Source organism: Panthera pardus, unplaced genomic scaffold (assembly GCF_024362965.1).
Source record: "Panthera pardus isolate Hobbes unplaced genomic scaffold, ASM2436296v1 HiC_scaffold_13, whole genome shotgun sequence".
NCBI classification, from domain to species: domain Eukaryota; kingdom Metazoa; phylum Chordata; class Mammalia; order Carnivora; family Felidae; genus Panthera; species Panthera pardus.
The window spans coordinates 183,947,372-183,970,514 of record NW_026526688.1 but is presented as its reverse complement, the minus strand read 5'-3'; the positions used below and the strand labels follow the sequence as shown (position 1 = coordinate 183,970,514).

General features: G+C 47.3%; 1 protein-coding gene and 1 long non-coding RNA gene across 3 annotated transcripts; both read left to right on the top strand.

Moving 5' to 3' along the window:
* The first annotated feature begins 337 nt into the window (after positions 1–337).
* SMIM20 (small integral membrane protein 20) lies at positions 338–12,862 on the top strand. Of its 2 annotated transcripts, XM_053901640.1 has the most exons (4): positions 338–555; positions 1,291–1,337; positions 11,430–11,486; positions 12,229–12,862. In XM_053901640.1, the coding sequence occupies exons 1-3, from the start codon at positions 447–449 to the stop codon at positions 11,445–11,447; spliced, it is 174 nt and encodes a 57-aa protein (XP_053757615.1). In that variant the 5' UTR covers positions 338–446; the 3' UTR covers positions 11,448–11,486; positions 12,229–12,862. The 2 variants fall into 2 exon arrangements, with proteins under 2 accessions (XP_053757615.1, XP_053757614.1); XM_053901639.1 differs by lacking the exon at positions 1,291–1,337 and having other exon boundaries at positions 344–555.
* A 2,202-nt stretch (positions 12,863–15,064) lies between these two features.
* LOC109269574 (uncharacterized) lies at positions 15,065–21,454 on the top strand. The gene is made up of 4 exons (XR_008421815.1): positions 15,065–15,710; positions 15,841–17,168; positions 17,233–20,147; positions 20,233–21,454. It is a non-coding gene; the product is annotated as an uncharacterized LOC109269574 (long non-coding RNA).
* Positions 21,455–23,143: the final 1,689 nt, after the last annotated feature.

The following is a 23,143-nucleotide window of genomic DNA, read 5'->3' as shown; positions in this document are numbered from 1 at the left end:
AGAGAGCACGCAGCTCGACACAGAAAGTCACTAAAATCAAACTAAGGGGTGGGGACAATGAGAAAGCGTGACTGGTAAAGGAGGGGGTGATAAAGGAGGTCAGGAGAATGGTGGGTAGAGCGGCTGAGGGGCAGGGGCGGCCAGAACAGGGCCCACAGGACCCAGCCATGCAAAAAGTCCGCTCACCCCTTGGAGGGAGCGCCCCTGACTGGGTGCGCGACTCCGAGGCCCCGCCCCGGGCTGGCCCCACCCAGGCACTGGGGTCCCGCCCCCTAGCCCCACCTCTGTCCTACTGCACCCCGCCCCTCACCCTAGCCCCGCCTCCAAGGCCCGGAAGCGAAAATCGTTCCGCCTCTTCCGAGCGGGGTCACGGCCAGGGCGCCGCGAGCGCGGACAGCCTGCGTGCGGGGCTCTCAGCGGGTCGGGGTGGTCCCCCGGCCGGCGCCATGTCCCGGAACCTGCGCACCGCGCTCATCTTCGGCGGCTTCATCTCCCTGATCGGCGCCGCCTTCTACCCTATCTACTTCCGGCCCCTAATGCGGCTGGAGGAGTACCGTGAGTGACCCGTGACCCCGCGCGGCGGCCTGGTCTCAGTAACAACCCCCCTCCGCCCCCCACCCCCCCGACCCCCCCAGCCCGCACCTGTACCTGGGGCGGTGGAGAGAGCTTGGCTCGGGAGTGAGGCAGGCCCGGGTTCGAATCCTGCCGTGTGCGGCTCTGTGACCGTGGACAAGTGACCTAATCTCTCATACTCTCAGCATCCTCCTCTATAAATGGCTGTAATAGCTAAAACAAAACCGTTTAGCCTCCGCTGAGACTCCAAAGTGGTAATGAAAGCAGTCTGCACATAGTAGGTTGACACCAAATACTAGTTCACGCGCACAGGTGACGTTCGCTGAACGCTTACTGTGTGTCACATTAGGCACACATTGGATCTTTTAATGTCCACAGCCTCACTTTGAGGTAGGTATTAAAGCCCGTTTTACAGGTGGGAAAACTGAGGCTCCGAGAGGTTGTATAACAGGCCCAAGGTCACATAGCTAATATGTTGCAAGGCAGATATTCCAATCCCGGCCTGTGTCTCCAGGGCTTCTCCCGCAAGCCGAGACTGGGAATGGTGATATTGGAGGGAGGCAGATGGAACCCTAATCATCGTGAGCTTGAAGGTGTTTTTATTGCACTTCATTTCCATTCCCAGAGATGCCTTTGAACGGAAATGTTTCGAACCTAAACCCTTAACCTGGGTTTTTGAATTTTTCCTCTCTTTTTTTCCCTCAACTCTTTTTTCAGATTCTGCTGTCTTCCTTCATTTTAAGCGGGTTGCTCACATGACAATGGTGAATATCCTGGGAGTAATTTTCCTCCTTAATCATTCAAGTTCTATCATTCTAAAAGCCAAACTCTCCTTCCTTGAGACCTATACCTCAGCAAGGATTAGCACTTTGATACATCTGAAACCATCTGTCAGAGAGAAAATATTAGGCATTAGAGGCTCATTTTGTTCTCCAGGAAACCTGAATCATCTTGAAGATGGAAGAAGGCCAACCCTGCCCCTGGAGAATATTAGCGGAGGCTGAAAGCTTGGCGATTTGAAGGCAAAAGCTCCGTGTAAATGCTCTGTCCATTACAAATGCTACAACATTTGGTTTCTGGAGGCAGAGCGTTTTTAAGTGCGCACTCACATTTCCTTGTAGCTTCTTTTCATCAGGCAGGATTGAAATGGCCTCTGTGCATTCTGCCTTCCAGCCTGTGTCCGGGCACCCTGCGTCGGGGTAAACACCCTGCGTCGGGCTGTGTGAAGCCCTGCATAATCTCGTTCCATCATCCTTCCTGCCTGGATGTCTGCCCCGGGCTGTTTTATTAGGGCATCGAGCGTGGGACAAGGGGTCCTGCGATGGAGCCCACTAGAAAAGTTTCAGTTAGGAAGACTAAAGCAGTGGCTCTCAGCTGGGGATGGTTTTGTCCCCCAGGGGACATTTGGTTCTTTCTGGAGACATTTGTGCTTGTCACAACTGGGGGTGGAGTGGGGTGGTGTGAGGGAGCTACTGGCATCTAGTGGATAGAGGCCAGCGATGCTGCTAAACTTTCTGCAGTGCACAGGACAGGGCCCCGTGACAGAGAATTGCCCCGCCCCAAATGTGCATGGAGCAGAGGTTGAGAAATGCTCATCTAGATCAGATTCAAAAGGTGTGAGTTTGTGCCGTGTAACCCAACACCGCCTCATAGGGATACCCTAGAATCTATGTTTGTCTGAGGTGCTTGAGACAGAAAATCAGGCCTTGTAGGCGAACGTTGAGAGAGCGTGGCTACGATATCTGCATTTTAACTGGAAAGCAGTCTACGCCTGCCCACTTTTCTGGTTCAATTTTAATTAATGTGGCCAACTCTTCTCTAAGAGTCCTAGTTGATTCTTTAAACAAGTAAATAATACGAGACAGCTAGTATTTATTGAAAATTTAGTATCTGTCCGCCTCTCTTCCAGGCACTTCATACATATTAACCCATCTAGTTTCCATTTGTTGCAGCTGCTGTGTGATCATCACTCTCATTTTGTATGTGGACAGTGTGCGGTATGGGACAGTTAAGTGACTTGTGCAAGGACCCAGAGTGGATGAGTCAGAACTGGGGTTGGAACCAGCGCACTTAGTCGACCCACCACCTTACTGTCTCTGGGGGGAGGGGGGGGGCGGGGGGTTTGTCCGGGGAGGAAGGCAGGTGAGGGTCTAAATCCCTTACTAGATGAGAATCTTAAGGTAAGTTACTTAACCTCCCAGAGCCCAGCCCGTGTCTTCCTCTGGAGCACTGGAGTTAACAGGACTGAGTTTACAGGTTTGGGGATGTATTAGATGAGATAACAGGTGTGGAAACACCTAGTATAGTATTATAGTAGGTATCCCATAAAAATGTTGAAAAAATAAGGAGCCACAGGGCAGGGATATGAGACAAGGAGAGACTGCTGGCTGACCAGGCAGTAAACTGGGGCCCAGGAAGGTGAGGTGTCGGTGACCGGGCCGTGGGAACCTGGCGCATCTGCCACTCATTTCAGCACCTTGAACGCACATTCAGTTAGCTCCTTTTGCATTTTTTATAACATGGCTTTTAGCACTTACCGTGTACTGGGTACTGTGTCAGGTGCCGGGTGTACATGACTGCACAAGACGGGCAGAGACTTCTCTCCACCTCCGTGTTCCCACCCTCATCCAACCCACTTCCCTCGCCCTCTCCTTGGACTTTGAGCTGGTCTCCCTGCCTCCTCGGGGCCCCAACTACTACTCCTTCTGTACCCAGCAGCCCCAGTAGTCTTTCTGGTTGCTCTTTTGTGGCTGATTTCTATTTGATTTGCATTTGTGGTTAAAGAACAAGGACTGTATGATTTTGATTCTTTCATATTAGTCACGATTTGCTTTGTGGCTTAATACAGGTCAATTTTTGCCAATGTTCCCTGTGTGCTTTAAGTGAGGATGTCATCTCGTTGTTTATGGAGTTCTGTGTGTGTCGATTACAGATCAAGCTTTTTAATTCTGTGACTTAGGTATCTTGAGGCCATTTTATTAGGTGCACACAATATAGAATACTCTGGAGACTTTTTTTCCAAGTATCATTACATAAAGGGACCTCTTTATCCCTGCTATTCCTCACCAGCTGTATTTGGCCAATATTATAGTTACCAGCATTGTTTTGGTTAGTGTTTTCCTGGTACATATATCCTGTTATCTTCAGCCTCTGTTTGTCTTTAAATCTCATAACCAGCCTAAACTGGAATTTTAAATTCAGTCTGATAATCCCTTTTAACTGTTAGATTGAGCTCATCTTCATTTATGTTTACTGATGTATTTATATTTGTTTGCCTTCTTTATGTTGTGTTTTCTATTTATTCTTCTTTTTCTGTAACTGCTTTATTTTCTCCTTTTCTGCCTTTGAGTTTTCATTTTCTCCTCTTCTATTCTTTTGAAAGTTTTACATTCTTTTGTGATTAAACTTTAAAGTTAGTCAATATCTTTATCCTCCTATGAAATATACAAAGACCTTAGAACGCCTCTCCCTGCCCCACACGCCCGGCCTGCCATGTGTTATTACTACTCCCCAGGCACTTAGGACTTTCAGAGTTTTGTACAGTCACGGATTGTTTCTCCTTGCCCACATGCTTCACTCACCGAACCCTACATCTCACTCTTTTCTAGTGTCAGTTTTCTTCATCCTGAGGTACACCTGATAATATTTCTTTCATGAGCATTTGCAACCGGGAAGGGAAGATTCATTCTGTTTGTCAGAACATGTCTGAACTCCGGTTTTCCCTGTGGCTGTTGGAAAGCCTGTCTCCATGCCATTTGTTCCTTGAATTTGATCATCTTGCTTGCTGGATTAAAATAGTTCCACAGCCCTCTGCTGTCCCCAGCGTCTAGCCAGCGAAGCTCATGGAAGTATTTTAATCAGGAGGGTGAGGTGATCAGATTTCACTGTCACTCCGGGTCAAGGCTGGAAACAAGAAGGCCTTTTACAGGAAAGCTGTTCTGAGAGTAGGGGGAGGTGACTGGAGCCTGAATCAGAGGAGTGGTGTGGGACCGGAGACAAGTACTGGGTTTGGGGGCTGTGCCTAAGAAGTAAACCCTCCAGGGTGAGGGAGGAGACGAAGGAGAATGACACTTAATTTCCAGGCTCCGACAGCCGAGGAGATGGTGGGTCGTTAACTAAGAAACATGAGAAGGAATTGGTTTGGGGAGAGGATGAGTGAGCTCAATTTTGGACGTATTGAGTTTTGGGGGTGTGGATGTGCTCTTGGAGATTCCCCGCAGGTAGCGGGGTGTGCTAGTCTGAACTGAGGCACTGGCCCTGGGTCGGAGCTGGATGGGGCAGTGGATCAGCACCGGCTGGGAGTCAGAGTCATTGCAGGTAAGGGCTTCCAGGCGGCACTGAGGGACTGAAAGAGATGAGCTGGCCTAGGACAGCACACAGCATTGCATGAACACAGTTGACATCCGGCGTGGTGAACACAGTATTTGCAGAGCAAGTGGTCAGAAGAAAGAGAGCCTTCAAAGGAGACTGAGAAGGAACAGTCAGAGCAAGAGGATTGAAACCAGCAGAGGCTGTGGGGTCACAAGTCCCGAGAAGACAACTAACTCTTCATGAGAAGGGGGATGGTCAGCAGGGTCAGGCTTCCCGGAGGCAGAAAGAGAAGAAGTGAAAATCCTCATTAGATTTCTGAAAAAGAAGGTGAAGACCGTAGGTTTTCTTGTTGAGGATGCTCTCAGTGGTTTGGTAGTCGTCAGAGAGCAGGCTGCAGCGGACAGAAGAGCGAATAGTGTGTTAAATTGACTAAAGATGTTCGCACAGCGAGGAGCATGCTATATTTGCAGCAGGTCAGGGGGTCTAGGGAGAGTTTTGTTTCAGGGAGAGATGGGACAGCCAAGAGGTGAGGTCTCTGATCAAAGAAAGATGAAGATAATCCGTAGAGTGACAGGTGGTAGGGGGTCTTGAGATCAGATGGAGGAGAGAGCCTTGGACCGAAGGCAGGACACCCCTTGCACCGGCTCAGGAGAGAGGGCAGGTATGGATGCAGCGAAATACAGGTTTGTTGTTGGGAAGTTGTGGGCACTTCTGGGTGATGACTTCTGTCCTCTTTGTAACGCGGCAAGTCCGGTTATCGGTGAGTGAGAGGCACCACCCGCAGCCAGACTCGCTCGCTCTTCAAACACTGCCTTTCCTGAGCTTCTGTGACCACCCCCTCTGCCAGTCGTCTTGCCTTTGCTCTTTCGCTCCTGCCTTTCAGCCACTCCTTCTTAGCCTCTCTTGGTGCGTCTTCCTCTTCTGACCACCTTTCCTCCATTTATATTCCCCAGGACTCTGGGCAGACGGTGGGGGGAAGGGCAGCGCAGTTCTTGGAAGGTCAGGGCAAGGTAGGCCACACATCCAGTCCTTGAAAAGCGGGGCCAGTGGCTGGCAAGGGAAGAGCCCACACCACGGAGGGCCCGAGTATCGAGTCAGTGCCGGCCCTTCAGCTGGGCCAGCCTGACCAGTGGTGGCCAGCCTGGGTGGGCAGAGACCCCACCCCGTAAGCTACTGGAATGAGCCTCGAGGCAGCAGAAAAGAAGAGGAAGGCTGCTTAGATAAAATAAAGTCAAGGCGATCGCCCAGGGTTTCAAAGCCAGCAACCCACTCTCACAAGACCGCCTTGTTGGGTTTCATGTTGACATTCAGCATGGTCTGCAGCTCTTTACTGACTCAGCCGGACTTTGCTGAGTGTCACACAGATTACAAGGTCAGTGCTACACGTGACACTTCAGTACGAAATGAGCACTGGGGAGTCGGCATTGGCGTTGGCAGTCAGCGATCTCAAAGCAGAACTTTGGGGCCAGTTCTGTTGTACTTCCGGAGGGAGTCCCAGATGATGCTTTTTAGCTCTCAGCCTGCTGGCACGGCGTGGTTTATTCGAGGAGCCCACATTTCGGGGAGAGTACAGCTGCTATAGCTAGGGCCTCATCTGGCTTTGCGTCCTAGAGCTAGACCGTGATCCTGAACGTGGCCTTTTAAAAGTAACATGCACTTTATACTCGCCTGTGAAATGAGACAGAATAGGATCATTTTCTGTGATCCTGTTCGTTTTTAACTTTACTTAGATGTGCAGAAGCATAAAATCGTAGAGTTCTGCCAGAAACCCTGTGCTCAGTCTCCTCGTTTAGGTGACTTGTCCAAGGTCACTTGGCACATTGATTGCTGGGTGGACTCTAGACTCTGACTCTCTGACCGTGGCTGCCGCTTAACGATGCCTGTTTGACGTGCCTTTAAGACAGAAAAGAATGCTTCCTAGCAGAGGGAAAGGTTACAGAATTGCTGTGAGACCTCACTTCCCTACCACCTGGCCGGTTCTTGTATTGCTGTACCTTCTGCCCCAACTGAAGTATGTTGTGTAGAGTCACAACAGGGTTGTAAGTAATCACTTGTTCCAGAAATAATTCTTACTTCGGAAGGGCATTTTCCCCATGATATGCCAGGTACTAGAATACACTTTTTTATTTTTTTTTACATTTATTTATTTTTGAGAGAGAGAGAGAGAGAGAGACAGAGTGCAAGTGGGGAAGGGTCAGAGAGAGAGAGGGAGACACAGAATCCAAAGCAGCGTCCAGGCTCCGAGCTGTCAGCACAGAGCCCGACGTGGGGCTCGAACTCATGAACTGTGAGATCGTGACCTGAGCAAAGTCGGACGCTTAACCAACTGAGCCACCCAGGCGCCCCTGGAATACGCTTTTTATTTCTCTCACCATAGAGTCAAATGCAGTGCAGACAGACTAAGGTCTTATTTTCCAACCGGCATTACAAAGCTCCCTGGGTTCAACCAGACTGTCTGGTGAGGAAATAAAAGTGTTTATAGTGTTGGGAGGAGTCAGTCCTTCCAGCGGCCATTTAGTCCCCCTCAGCCTCTGGTTCACACTTGCCACCATGGCCAATTTTTTTTTTTTTTTTTTTTTTTTTTAAGTTTATCTAGTTTTTGAGTGAGAGAGTAAGAGAGAGAGAGCGTGCATGAGTCGGGGAAGGACAGAGAGAGAGAGGGGATGGAGGATCCAAAGCAGGTTCTGCACTGACAGTGGAGAGCCCGACATGGGGCTCAAACTACAAGCCATGAGATCATGACCATTTGGTCCCCTCTGCCACTAGTTCAGTGGGGCACCAGAGCACATCCAGGCCCGGACTACCCCACAGGCAGCTGGAGTGCAGAATGCAAACACTGAAAACGTAATTTTTAAATTTTTTATTTGCTATTTTAAAAAAAAGATACTTTGAAGTAATCGTAATGGCCCAGTCATAAGGAAGTGTAAGGACTTCCTAAAAACTTGTTTTGCAGTTGAATATTTTAGTTATTAAAAAAAAAAATTCCAACCAACAGCAAAGACCTAAGAATAGTATGATAAATCCCTGTAACTTCATCACCTAGATTTGCCAGTTAACATTTGGCCGCATTTGCTCCCCACCCCCCCACCCCCGCCCCATATATTATATTACAGATCTATACATTCATGCATACATACATACACGCACATAATTACATCTACATATAATTATTAGTATTGTTTTGCTGAACCCTTTGAGAGTAAGTTTCAGGACATTGTGAGTTTTCATCCCCCAACACTTCCGCATGTATTTCCTAAGAACAAGGGCAATTCTCTTACATAACCACAATGCAGTTATCCAGGCCAGGAAATTTAATATTGACACAATGCTACTATCTCATATACGGTCCATATTCAAATGTTGCCATTTTTCGATTACTTCAGGTTTCGAGTTGCGTTTAGTTTTAACCGTCTGTTGCCAAGGGGAGACAGGGAGGCGGCGTCCTGAGTCTGTTTTCTCACTGGGCACGGCTCCCAGGTCCTCTTCTGCACCTGCTTTTCAGCTTCTAGCTGCTGGCCCATCCCTCGGGCACCCCTGACCCTTATCAGGGGGTGCTTGGGAACACTCTTCTTTGTTGCTTCCTTGTGAATGTTAAAGTAACAAGTCACAGAGTGGAGCTGTTTCACAGTGTGGCCATTCAATAGAAAGATACATGTTTCACTTTCAAAGACTTAAAAATCATTAGGTGGATTCTGTCACTACAATACGATAATCAGCCTGTCCACATGCATTACCAGTTTTCATAATAATGCTTGGCCCTTTGACTGGAGATAATGATCCTCAATTAAAACTACAAATCAAACCACTGCCTTAGCACCAGGGGGCAGAGTCGGGCTTGCTGAGACACTAGAGTGAGGACTTTTCTAACTGACATTGCAAAGCTCCAGGCCCAGTATTACATATTTGCGTCTTAATCATTTCACTCCTGATAGAAACATGCTCTCTACTGAAAAGTCAGTAATTAGCTTATCCTGATTTGTTCACATGGTTAAAGCCCTGACTTCTGCATTGCCCTTTTCCTGAGGTTCATAGACCCTTGCCTTTTCTCTTAATGGTGGCAAAATAGAAACTTAGCGTCAACTTCAGCAACGTGGACTTCTAAATCCTGAGGGACCGGTTTGTTTTCCTTTTAGCGTATTCCGCATTCACAGATTTTAAAGTGTCTTTGTGTCATATCATGAATTTATATAAGACTGCTTTGGCTTTAGAGTATAAAACACTAATGGATTAAAGAAAACCAGGGGATGTAGATAGGATGCTAATACCGGTTATCACTTGGTAGGAACTAGTTCAGCAAATCGGTTTAAATTGCCTGTCCAAGCCAAAAAAAACGAGGTGGTTGCATAAGGACAAGGATTATAAAGAGATTATGGTCTATTTTAAATAAATCCTTAGCCTCTCTCCAGCCTCATTAGCAATTAGCAAGAAGGTGTGAAGACAGGGGTTCCGCTCTCTTCACTTGGTTCTCCATTGCATTGTAAGAGATTAGGACACAATTAGACATTCTGTCCTTGTTACCAAAAGTCAGCTTCCTTTGGTGCTTGGCAGTCTGCCAGTGTCTTCGGCTCCGCGGTACCTGCCTCTTGGAGAATGTGTTCAGTATACTAGGATGTCTGATTTTCTTAAATCTATGGCTAGAAAGCTTTCTGGCAGGTGATCTTTTTTTTTTTTTTTTTTTTTTTTTTTTTTTTAAGAGCCACCTCTTTCATAATACTGGCAAATGGACCTTTTAGGTGTGGACAGTTGTATCTGTTTTTGTTCCTGGCCCAGATGACAGTGTCGTCTTTTACTAGTTGGCATTTTCTAAGAGCATCTTTGAGACACATCCGCACTTTGAGAACTTACATGTTGACAATATGGTAGGGCTCAACGCTACAGGAGTTTAATGTCTTAGGAAATGAGATCGCCTTTTGTGTTGTTATTTTAGAAAACCTGACACTTGAGAGGCTCCGTTGTCCGCCCTTTGGCCTATCTTGGTCCGGAGGGTCTTGGTTGCCACTTACCTGCGACTTTTCAGAGAGGCCCGGGGAAACCATTGGGCCGTTGTCTGTAATGGCCTTCATTATGCTACGTCTTCCCTCCGTCTCCCTTAGAATTAGATATCAAGATTCACATGATCCCTGTTGGCCAGTATTTTATTTGCCAAAGCAAAACTTAACATTGATAAAACTATCAGGTAGGTCACTTAGGATTGACTTTCTGTCACATCACTGGAGAAGCAGGTTCAATGGATATTCGATTTGGCAAATCCCTGTTCCTTGTACCTTCGTGCTTCTTGTAACATTATGAGAATCCAGAGGCCAGAATAAAGAAAGCAGCCTAATATTAAATAAGAGCTAAATGTGGATTTCAAGAAACACTGTCAGCCTGATTAAAACAAAGGTCTGATTACAGCATTTAATTACTGTAATTTAGTAGTAAACATCCTTTGGCTCCAAGTCTTTCCCCCGAAAAGCCGCCATTTGTTTGTCAAGATACTTAAAATAATAAGTCTTTGTTTTCACAGACCTTGGGTTTATTCTAAACCACTTAGAAAGATGTGTCAGAGCGCTTGAAGCCCACAGACATAAAATGCCCAATTTCTCTTGGCCCTTGCCTGTTGGGCATCTCCAAAGAGGTGGGCTAAAGCTGCCGGAGCTGAACCTCGCTTACTAATTGGCACAGCACCTGCAATCAATTAGGGAAGCTTCAATTATCCAAACCGAAGCCACCCACCCAAAGATTAATTTTCTGCTCTATTTCCTATCAAAAACATAGCATATTTAGCTCTGGGTCTAGTCCTTCGGCAGAGCGCATTTGAGACATAGAAACTACATCGTTTTCTTGTTAATTGTACTTGTTCCTTCAATTCAGCAGCCTTCCCCTCATAATATCCCACCCACTAGCTCTTTCAGAATTGTTCTTTTTCTGTTGTTTTGTTGCCTTTCCAAAATGCTGAGATCACCGAGAAAAGCTGTTAGTTGGGAGCTTTTTTTTTTGAAGTATGGCTCTCTTTTCCTTTATTGAAAATAGCCAGTCTTTCTGCTCTATAGGATTGAACTTCCATCACATAAAAGCTGTGAGTTCTGGGGTCTCTGAATTTGGTAGCACTCATGTATGTTGTTTCCCGAATTGTCCCATGCATGTCATTGTCCCATATAAATAGAAAGATTTCTACCACCATGGTCCACCCACATCTACCTACCTACCTTTCCCTCCCTCCCTCCCTCCCTCCCTCCCTTTCTTTCTTTCTTTCTTTCTTTCTTTCTTTCTTTCTTTCTTTCTTTCTTTCTTTCTTTCTATTTATTTTTGAGAGAGAGGGAGAGAGCAAATGTGAGCAGGGGAGGGGCAGAGAGAGGGAGACAGAGTATCCCTAGCAGTCTCCGCCCTGTCAGCACAGAGCCTGACTCGGGGCTCAAACTCATGAACTGTGTGTGAGATCATGGCCTGAGTCAAAATCAAGAGTCAGACACTTAACTGACTGAGCCACCCAGGGCCCCTCACCATCCCCCCCCCCCCCCCCCCCCCGCCTTTCTAAAGAGCAGTTTTTCTTCTGTGTTTTTTAGAGAAAGAGCAAGCCATAAATCGAGCCGGTATCGTTCAAGAAGATATACAGCCACCAGGTAAACTTAAAAATCAAAGCAAAATCTCATTTTACCGCTGTGGGGGGGGGGGGGTGTGTGTGTGTGCTAGATGGTGATTGTGCTGTTCCTTGCACACCCGTGGCTGTTCTATGGGTGCACCCCAAGACTTCATTTTAATATTTCACCCCAGAATGTTTTTTGTGAGTTTGCACGTTCCCTCTTTTGCATTTGATAAGTAGGCATGAAAACCTCACAAGTGTGCGATTGAATGCCAAGTGCGAATAGCTGTTCTGCAGGCTTATTTCCAAGCACCTAGTTAAACACTAGCCTCACGGGAAAAGGCTGTTTGCTTGTGAACTGTTTTAATTGATACAGGATCCTGCTTTATACAGAGGCTCAAAAGCTCCCTTTGTGGCTGACTAGTTAGTTACATTCAGATGATCCAAGCTGAGTGAGAATGAGAAGTTTCCAGTTTCTTAACTAAAACTCTTGTAATCTGTGGCAGCGTTCTTTTTTTTTTATTTTTTGTTTAGTTTTTGTTAACTAGGCCAGATACGTAGCTTCCTGTCGTGTGGCCATTTCTGAGCCATTTTGAAATCTGTCATGGCGGCCATGGCCTCCCAGCCGTCACTTTCCAGGACTCTGGCAGCTTACCCGCACTGTCTCAAACTATGTGGGAGTTGCACGACTCAATTCTGATGTCATTTCGCTTGTTTGCCGTTGAGGGAAGTGGTAGAAAGTTTAAAACGAATCCTGTTTTGATTCATGTTTCTTTCTCTAGGGTTAAAAGTGTGGTCTGATCCATTTGGCAGGAAATGAGAAGGCTATCAGCACCTCAATTATGAAAGACATCTTCTTGCTTTCGATTCTGCAGCAAGCACAATAAATGGCCTCGCTACAGAACGATGGCTGGAGAAGAAAAGTCCGTAAGGCTGAAAATAAGAGCACTGTGCACAAGGATTAATATTTCCCTTCTTAGGTATCAAAAGAACCCTGGAGCAAATCACACCATTAGGGAGGTTTTCATGATTCGCTTTACTTTCTAAAAATGAAGCTGTCTCACCCAGCTGTGTTTGGAGGAGTTCTACTTATTATTCAGTCTCTGCTGCTCTCCCAGCCGAGCTGTGATGTGAATGCAAGCAGCCAGTACACTCGGGAAGGTCCTAGTCTGTGTTGCCATTTCCCAAATAGGAAATTTCAGTGGAACGCCACCGTGCTGAGCAGCCCCATGGGGCTCTTTGAAAATGGGCAAGTTGATAAAACTCTCTGAGGACAAGGTGCACTGTACTCTTGAAGAATAACCAGTTCAGCTTAACCGTCTTGTCGGAGGCTGCCGCGTGTTGGGGTAGAAATCCGTGTTGAATTAACAGAAGTGACAATGTGTGTATTAAAATGGATCTATTCTTAATTCACAATGGTGTAGGTTTTATGTTTTTTTTTTTTTTGAAAATCCTTTGTCAACTCCGTGAGTTACACTAAGAAGCCCTGTTTGGCTGGACGGTGTTTGACTAGATGTTCGGCGGCCTGGCATTTGTCGTTGTGTCTACAGGTAAACATTTTCAAGGTAAATAGCACATTTGTTGACACAGGTGACTTGTTGCTCACGGTGTCCTACCAGGGACCCCACCGGGTGCTGCAGAGGGGAGGGTGAGTATACCTTTGTCCCTCTGGTGCTCGGCCTGGCCCCTTACTAGATTATACGCCTTTGAAGAGATACCTCTTTTTCACCTTCAGGTTTCTCAGAGTGCCTTGCACATTACCGTAGGTTCTCCTTGGACGAGCTGCCTGATGACGTAATTTTATTACTGTGAGCTGGGAGTTTTGCATAACAGACAGCAGACGCAGTTAGGAAATTATCGTCAAAACGAAATCGGATTGATGGTTCCAAAACCAAAGTCATCATTTTTTGGGTAGACATTCCCTAACCTTTAATTGACTTCTGGTTGATGACCCAATGAAAGAAGTTGACTCGTTCAGGGTACTTTTGGCCACTGTTTCCCTTGGAGGGGGCAGCAGGAAGTTGTGTAACCTGAAGCCAGGCATTCCGTGGGTGCTTAATTGAGATTTCTTTATGACTGAGGCGAGTGCGTGTGCCGTGTGCTCTGGAAGATGTAGCGAACTCTGGGGCCGTGATTGCCTGTTTGTCAGATGGAACAGACTGCGTTTTGTCTCTTGAGTGGGATCTTCGTCCTGGCCTTGACACTGCCCTGGGTACACCTCTCCGCAGAGATAAAGGGGCTCTCTGTCCCACTCAGCTGCCTTGATGTTTATAAAAGGATCAGTCTACGCGTTGTCCGAGGTGTCCCATCAGACTCTGCTGCCCACGCTTAGCAAACGGCGGGTCGGGTCATAAGAGAGGCTGTTCTTGAGGATGGACTCCGGGCCTTGGGGTTCAGCCACGTGGTTCCTGCGTGTGCCTCCGGGACAGTAAGGAAAGCCTTCGGAAGTGGGGATCTTGGTCAGATACAATTAGGAAACACAGAGTTAAAGTGAGTTAGGCTTATTTGCTTCTAATTTGGTGATTTCCAAGAGAGGCTTACCGTTTCCCAAATGTATTTGATCACAAAATATTTTTCATGGATTATCTTCTGGGGCTAGTGACCAACAACATCCTTTTGGGGAAATCTTTCAGGACCCTTTAATAATTCTTAAAATTTTTTGAGGCTCCCAAAATGTTTCCCTTTATGTGGGTTATATCTGTAGATACTGTGTTAGAAATTAAAACAAAATTTTAAAATATTTATTAATTTCCTTAAGAATATTGATAACAAACCCATATAGAATTATATGACATATTTTTATGTGAAAAATCTGTTTGCCAAAACAAAAAATAATTAGCGAATTTCTTTAATGTCTAGCATAATGAATGCCTCTTAACAGCTAGATTCTAATATCTGCTTCTGCATTCGATCTGTTGCTGTATCACATGTCATGTGGCCTCTGGAAAACTCCACTGTATACACTCATAAGAAGAGGAGAGTAAGAAAAGGCAAAGAAGCTTTAATGGGATTATAAAAATTGTTTTGACCATGCAGACCTCCCGAAAAGGTCTCAGAGACCCCTGAAGGTCCCTGGACCACACTTTGAGTTTAGTTGTTTTTCTTGGCTTTAGTCACACCTTTCAGAATCGTGTGTCAAATGTTGCTTGCAGTGAACTGTGCTTTGGCATGTCCACATTAAAGGAGACTATCGGGCGGGAGAAACTGCCAGAACTTTTTACTGTCATTACCAAAATGCAGTTGTTGGATTCCTCATTTTCAAAGTCAAACCGTATCGTCTTTAGGACAGCTCAGGCTGACGTTTTTTAAATCTCAGCACCAGAAACAGCTACATTGCCCAGCATTGGATACCTTTATCCTGTGAACGTCAGTGTGTATAACTCATTGCCCGCTTTGTACTGGCTGATGGGAACCTCAGCCACATTTGTGGTCCAGCTTTCTAAAAAGTACCTAAGCCCTTGTGGAATTTACTTGGGCCAGTGCATTCACTTTATCCTTCTTCCCCCAACCTTGTTTTCTCTTCCGCTATCTCTCCAGTCTTTCATCTTCTATTGTATATTAGACTCCTTATATTATTTTATTTTATTTTATTTATGCTTATTTATTTTGAGAAAGAGAGAGAGAGACAACGAGCAGGGGAGGAGCAGAGAGAGAGGGTGAGAGAACCCCAAGTAGGCTCTGCATTGTCAACACAGAGCCCACTGTGGGGCTTGAACTCATGAGCTTGAGGTCAGGACCTGAGCTGAAATCAAGAGTCGGATACTTGACCGACTGAGCCACCCGGGCACCCCTAGACCCCTTATTTTAAAATGAGGTGGGCACAAACAATATTTATTCAGTTAAAAACCACTTTTCATCTAGTAAGAGAAATGAATTCACGACAGATTAAAATAATGTGGAACCTGAAAAGTGCCTTGAAAGGTATTCAGAGTGTCTTCCGACACTGGACGTACACAAACCCTATGTCCCTGGGGTCCTGCTCCCAGTTCCTTATGCAGCAGAAATGCATTCACAGGTTCACCAAAAGCCATGGACCAGAATGTTCACCGCAGCACTGGAAAGTGGCCAAATGCCCATCAAGAGTACAATGAAGAAATGAGCTGTGATATATTCACATGACGTGATACGATACAGCAATGACAATGAACAATACAGCGAGTCCCACAAACAATGCCGATGAACAAATGAAGGAAGCCATTTGCAAGAGTTCGCTTGGATTCCATTCAGATGAATAGAAACAGTAAACTAAGCCATACAGGTAGAAGTCAGGATGGTGGCTACTCTTGGGAAGGAAGAGGGTCAGTGGCTGGGGAGGAATACAGGTGCTTGTCACGGTGCTGATCTCTTCTGTTTTTTTGTTTTTATCCGGGTGCAGGTTACATGGGTGTATTGAGTTTTTGAACACTGACCTGTGCAAATTCACGTTCTTTTCTCAATGTACGTCGTCCTGAAAGGTGTTAAAAAGTGGCACATAAAGTGGCTTTAGCAGGAAAAGAAGTTGAATCTGATTTAGAAGAAAGAGAAGTGGCATCAGGAAGCTTTCCAGAGAACGACGCTGTTCAGTGGAAGGAGCAGGAGTTTGGGGAGGGACGGCAAATCCTACCCTGTGGCGTTGCCGGGGACATGAGGAACACTGTGTAAAGTGCCAGGCACATGCCGGGGCCCGCGGAGGCCAGATTGATGACGGCTGTTCCCATCGGTGGACCAACTGACGTTCCCGCAGAGCCATGAAAAACGCCTGGGATTCAGACACGCGGGGAGTGACCGCGGCGTGACATTAACAAAACCAAACACGGCTTTGAGAGATGGTTGGGCTCGGGGCAGGGCAGGTGTGTGTGGGGAGGCACCACCACCATGGACTTTGCCTGTCCCGTGCCGCCCCCCCCCCCCCCCCCGGGCTTGGCCTACAGCAGGCACTCGTTAGTATTTGTCTGGATCGAATGAGCAGTTGAAAGAATGAGGAAGGAACAGTGGAAGGGAATGGGAGTTTGGGACCCTGTGGTGGACACTCGGGCATGGCGGGCTGATAAGTTCTACTTAACTTCTACACATGAAGCATTGCAAGCAGGAGGTGGTCTGAAACCGTTAAAGGCAGAGGGCTCGCCCCAGAGCGGCACTCGTCAGTGGTGGCCGGAACAGTCCCACCCTGTTACCTGCCCACGTGAGGGAAGTGCAGACACAGACGAAGCAGCCTGAAAGGCGAGCAGCGGTTTGACCGGTCAAGTTTTATCTTTTTGAATCTGATTTAAAATAATGGGCTCGCACTTTGTACTTTTTGCTTTGTACAAAATCTCTAATGAAACTAATGTCACTGTACAGGTCCTCGTTGGATTGGGATGTAGGAACAAGAACGGGGCTTCGCCCCCAGGTAGTTGGGAAAGAGCACTGAACCGGAGGCTGAACGTGAGAGGCTGTTCTCCGGTCCCCACCAGTCTGGCTGGGAAGTCCCGTGTGCTCAGCAAGCTGGGAGCCCCCTGCCTGCCCGAGGCTCCCCTGTTCTGACGCACCAGCAGATGAGAACACCCCGGTCATAGCCCTGGGCGGGACTCCATGGATGGTTGATTTCACTCTCCCAGACCTGACTCTGCCTGCTGGTAACTGACAACCCCTGTGTGTGCAAACAGGGGAGCCGCTGGGGGAGCCTGCTGTGTATCCCACTGAACATGTGCCTGAAGAGGGGCATTGACTCGGCGACTGTCTTTCCACGAGAAGGGGTTCCGGTGTAGTGACAGCTAGCTTACCCTCCCTGGGGACTCCACCCCCCCTCCCCCCCAGCTGATTGGAAGCAGCAGGGAGCCCCTCATTCCTCTGCTAAGTGCTGTTTCCCAAACTCTGATCATCTGAACACACTGGAGACAAAGGAGGGGTCATTGCTCCTCACCAGAGTTGGGGAACAGTTTGTAGCAGTCTCCTCTTCCTGGGGTTCCCTCTGTGAGCATACATGATTAAAATAAAATTCAGTAAAAACAACAACAACAACAACAACAAAACCCAAGATGCTTTGTCCAGACCCTTTCTGGTTGCACGTGAGAGAAAACCAAACCCCAAATGATATAAAAGGGAATTCAATCATGTAATTGAAAACTCCAGAGTCACAATCGTTATATCTTGTCACAATCATTTTTTCAAATACAAAAGTCCTAGGTCACAATCTTCTGTGAATGTAGAAAGGATGATACCCAGAGCCCTGGAGGATGAGGCACGCTGGATCTCCTAGACAGTTTAAAGTTTTACCTGCCCTAGTAGACGTTGATTGCTCCCTTCACCCGGCACCTCACTCCCTCTCTCATGGGAACATTTACTCCCACCTCCCACTTCCCGTTTGCTCATCCTGCTCCCATTTTGTCTCCTGACTTTATCCCACGCTGCAGGAGTAGGCATGTGGTCCAAGGTTGGCCAATCAGAACATTGTGCAAACTTCTGGCCACAGGGATTGGGTCCACGCTGGGCATGTGACCCAAACCAAGCTAATCAGGTCAGGCTGGAGTTAATCTTGCCTGCTGGCTTGTGTGGTCAGAGCAGAGAATGGTCTCCTTTTCACCAGAGTTTGAGGTGTTGGCAGCCATCTTGCCACCATGAGGGCAGAGCTGGTCTGAGAGGAACACCATCAGAGGAGGAAACAACAGGGGATAGAAGCCAGATCATGATGCTATAGATCCTACCTCTGGATCCACTTGTGTCTGAAGCAAGGATAGCTCTGGATTAGCAAATACTGCTCATAAGCTTTTTTTTGCACCATTTGAGACTGGGTTTTTGTCACATGCAGCCAAAAGAGTCTTGAGCGGGCATCTCAATTTTATATTTTAATTACTTTTCTGTCATTTCGGCTTAAATAAAGGATGCTCAACATAATTCAGCCTGTCTTTACGACTTGGACGTGTTGCTATTGTACAGATGTGCCTAAGGAGCTGCTGGGGCGGGTCAGACATTATCTGCTGAGCTTGTGAGATTTCTGGCTTTTCTGTTTTTCTTATCTCTGCCCTGCCTCCCAGCTGTTAAGGAGCAGACTCTGGCTTCATCTCAGATTCGTTGCTTCTAGTCTGCAGTGAGATTGGAAAGCAGTTAGCCAAAATTTTGGGATCTGGCATTAAATGAAAGTAAACGCCTTTAATGTGGATTTGGAGGCTCTAGTGGGGACGGGTTGCAAGGGCTTTGTGACATTTTGGCTGCCCCCGAGGATTTTTTTATTTTTTATTTTTTTGGTGTTTGCTGTTTGTTTCTGCTTGGTTCTGGATGGATGAGGTTTCCCGATTTTTCTGTTAGTTGAGACTTTCACTGTAACAAGATTTTCACACTAAAGGAGTGTGCACTGTGAGCAAATGAGCTAGGGTTGAAATGTCTTATAACTTAGCCAAGTTACTGAGTTTGCTTCAAAGAAGAAACAGCAGCCGACAGCAGTATTCTGAACCCCAGGCTGACCTTTAAGTTGTTTTGCTTCTTTTCTAAAATAGCCCCTTTATTTTCAACCTCTAATCACATACACTGACTTGCGAGGGGAGGAAAAAAACCCAAGCATGCTTGTATCAGAGGGAGCGGTCCACTTAAGGCAGATGTGGAATCAATTTGGGCAAATGTGAGTTGCCAGCTTCTGAACTTTTCTGCTAAGTATATTCGCCCTGGAATACATCAGAGCCACTTAAGCCTCATAAATGTGTTGCTGGAATATTGGGTAAACGTGTGTAAGGGGGCATTCAGCTTGCTGCCCTGGCTGAGTTGAGTGAAAACCCAAAGGGGCACATTCTTCTCTGAGAAACTCAAATGAAGACAGTTGCGTCTGGGAAAAAATATAACTGAGGTCTGGTTTTGAGATTACTAGGAAAATGGAAGCTCCGGTGATTTATCTTGCAGAATGAGCAAAATCTGCCTTCTACAATGGCTATTTTTTATGTTTATTTGTGCTCCCACTTGATGTGGACTCCCATCAGAGATATAATATACCGAGCGCGAAACTGTTATTTGGTTTTTGTCATCAAAAGAGCAGGACTCCGTTTCTGCTGGTCCCTGCTTTTTGAAAGTTGGTCTGTGGCTTTGGGGGACAAGTTAGGCAGGCGACTGGGAATCTCAGAAGGGTCGCTCTTGTTGCTTCGCTCACTAAACACGTGACTCCTCGGTTCATTTGAGCTCTCCATTAACTTTGCACCAGCTTTCCATGGGTTTCAGTGATGAAGACAGTGGTTGTGGTGAGTGTCGGTGAACTTAGCCCAGCCTGTCCCCAAGGCCTTGGCCTCCAGGATATGCTTCCAGGAAAGGAATCGGAAGACACATAAGGGCAGTTGATTCTCTAGTGTCTAGAATGCCCAGTACAATTACACGAGCATGGTAGGCGTAATGGGTTGAATCGTGTCCACTCAGAATTCATTATGTCGAAATCTTAACTTCCAGCATCTCCGAATGTGACTGTATTTGGAGATGGGGTCAGAGAGAGAGAGAATTAAGGTAACTTGAGGACATCAGGGCCGGTCCTAATCCAGTATAACTGGTGTCCTTTATAAGCAGAGGAGAGAAAGACACTGACAGACTCACACAAGTCACAGGAAGACACAGGAAGAAGATGGCCATCTATGAGCCAAGGAGAGAGGCCCCAGGAGAAATGAGCGTATCAATAACCTTGATCTTGGACTTCTGTGAGAAAATCAGTTTCGGTTGTTGAAGCCACCCAGGCTGTGGTACTTTGTTATGGCGGCCCTGGCGAACTAATACGGTAAGTTGCCTGATAAGCATCTGCTGGATGTTGTTACGTCCTCCTTGTGAGTATTTCTCTAAAACTAAATTGCTTTGTCGTATAGGATCATGGCCTTAGCTGGAGGGTGAACTTCTTCCAAGGCTCACAACCCTGCCTGCTTTCCCAGATTACTCATCCACATGGCCCTCCATCCCTACGGATCTACTCCTGTCCCTCGACATGCCCCTGATGCCTTCCTGCCCCTCCCCATCCCTCTGCCCACCTTCAGTCCTTGTGGAAACTTGTCCTTCAGTTTCCACTGAAACGGATCCTTCGAGGACCTTCAGGCCTTGTCACCTATGCAAATACCGCAGTTATTTCCAGACCTGTTTAAAGTTTGTCCCCACCCCCCGCCAAGGCTTCCTTGGTCTTAGCCTCCTAACATGACTGTCAGCTTCTATCCTTGTCCCCTGTGGTAGACAGACCCTAAGATGGCCCTGTGGACCCCATCTCCCCTGAGTGTGCGTGGGACTTGTAGGTATATGTGGTGGACGTCATGCCCATGATTAGGTTACTGATCAGATGACTTTCAAGGGTGTCTTGGTTGGTCCTTACCTACTATGGTGGGCCCTTTCGAGGGACTGGGTCCTTCCTGAAGGATGAGATTTGAAGTGTAAGAGAGATTCCCCTTCTGGCCTTGAAGAAGCAAACAGCCATGTTGCTAACTGAGGAGGGGAGCACACAGCAAGGACTTGAGAGTGGCCTCCAGGACAAGAGCCTTTCGCAGCCAACCGCTGGCGGGAGAATGGGATCTTGGTTCTGCAGCCGCAAGGATATGGACTCTGCCACCAAAAGCAGCGGGCCTGGGAGAGGACCTGGAGCTTCAGATGAGATCATAGCGCCAAACGACACCTCGCTTTCGGCCTGGTGGGACCCTGAGCAGAGGACCCAGCTCGCCCACACCCAGGCTACTGACCCAGGAAACTGGCACGATACGCTTGTGTGGTTTTAAGCTGCTGGCAGGGTAGTGGTTTTGCGGTTAATAGTTCTGCGGCCAAAGAACGGATGCACGCTACTTGCTGTCACGCGCCAGCCAGGGTGGCCCTGTTAGAATGCAAGCAGATGGCCCTCCTTCACTCAGAAATGTCTCCTGTTGGCCTGGTGATGCAAGCCCAAGGCCCAGGACGTCTTCCATGATCTGACCTCCAACCACCCCTGACCGCGTCCCTCTTACTTTCCCTCCTGTTCCCTTCTGCTCCAGGCACGGTGGCCCCCTCACTACTCCAGGAATGCATCGGGCCTGCTCGCGTTTCCACCGCCTTTGGTCTCTCCATCTTGAATCCTCTCCCCCCGTATTCCCTCATGGCTCCTCCCATCACCTCCTTCAAATCTGTTCTCAGGAGGCTCCCCTCATCTCTGCATTTAAAGCCACAACCTCTTGGGGCGCCTGGGTGGCTCAGTCGGCTAAGTGTCCGACTTCAGCTCAGGTCACGATCTCACAGTTCGTGGGTTCGAGCCCCGCATCGGGCTCTGTGCTGACCGCTCAGAGCCTGGAGCCTGTTTCCGATTCTGTGTCTCCCTCTCTCTCTGACCCTCCCCCATTCATGCTCTATCTCTCTCTGTCTCAAAAATAAATAAACGTTAAAAAAAAAAATTAAAAAAAAAAAAATAAAGCCACAACCTCTCAGGGCACGTGGGTGGCTCAGTTGGTTAAATGTCCAACCTCGGCTCAGGTCATGATCTCATGGTTCGACTTCGAGCCCTGTGCAGAGCCTGCTTGGGATTCTCTCTCTCCCTCTCTCTCTTCCCAACCCCCTCCCCCCCCCCAACTCTCTTTCTCTTTCTCTCAAAATAAATAAATTAATTAAAAAAAAATAAGACCAAAACCTCTCCTCACAAAACCTGACACCGCCCCCCCCCCAGGCCCCTTCACCCCCCTCCAGCACCGTATAGTTTACATATTTATTGTGAATATTATCCTGTAACACTAGGTATAATTCATGTATTTATCATATATTATGTGTTTCCTTCTCCTGTTGGCATTTAAACCCCACAAAAGCAGGATCTCCGTCCCTTTTGTTCGCGGATGTATCCAGGCACCTAGAAACAGCACTTAACAGCCAATACTTGTTGAATGAATGGATGGATGTTTGCGATGACTTTTAACAGGTGCTTTCGGTCTAGTGTCTGCATAAAAGCTGTGAGTGTCCCACCGGCATCCCCTCCACCTACCCTAAAGGTCACCAACAGATAGTTCCCGAAAAGCAGATGCGTCCTGGGTCTCAGACCATGTGCTCCTGGGAGGAGTCAATTGCCAGGACTTCACCCCAAGGAGCAGCCCAGGAGGTGGGAGTTGGTGGGGAGACCCCCAGCTTTCTTGCCCCTCCATGGGACTGAGCCTTACTTGTGCATAGCAGCAGCCCCACTCACTAATATCCCTGAACCGGCTTCCTTTCCCCCCCCCCCCCACCGTCTCACTCCCCCACTCTCCCAGCACTTCCCAAATAAGTGGCATGACCCTAAATCCTTGTTTCAGGGCTTGCCTTCAGCCTACAGGAAGGCAGACTAAACCAGTCTCCTGGTTTGAAATACTAAGGTTGCCAGCCACATTCTTAAAAAGCTTTTGCATTGACCCGTAGATGGGACTTCAGATATTTCCCCCCGAGGAAGACTGCAGGATTTACCCCCTTAAGAATTTTGGAGCCAGAGGACTATCTGAAGCTTTTAGCCAAGTGGGTCAGAAGAGTTCTTGGAATGGGGTGAGGGATGTTCCATCAAGGCAAGAATGGAGATCGAAGAATTGCTCTCGATATTCTGACAGCCTGAAAGAAATCATCCGATCCATTTACCAATGACAAAACCATGCAGGCTAAATGTTAACATTCACTCTTAGGGGCTGGAGGCATCCCTCCTTCTTGGGGTAGATTATTCTGACCAAAAGCTATTACCTCACAGATCCAAGGTTAACTTTTACAAAGAGGAGAGACAAATTACTCATTCATCAAGAGCACTGGTGTTTGAAGGAATCTTTCTAA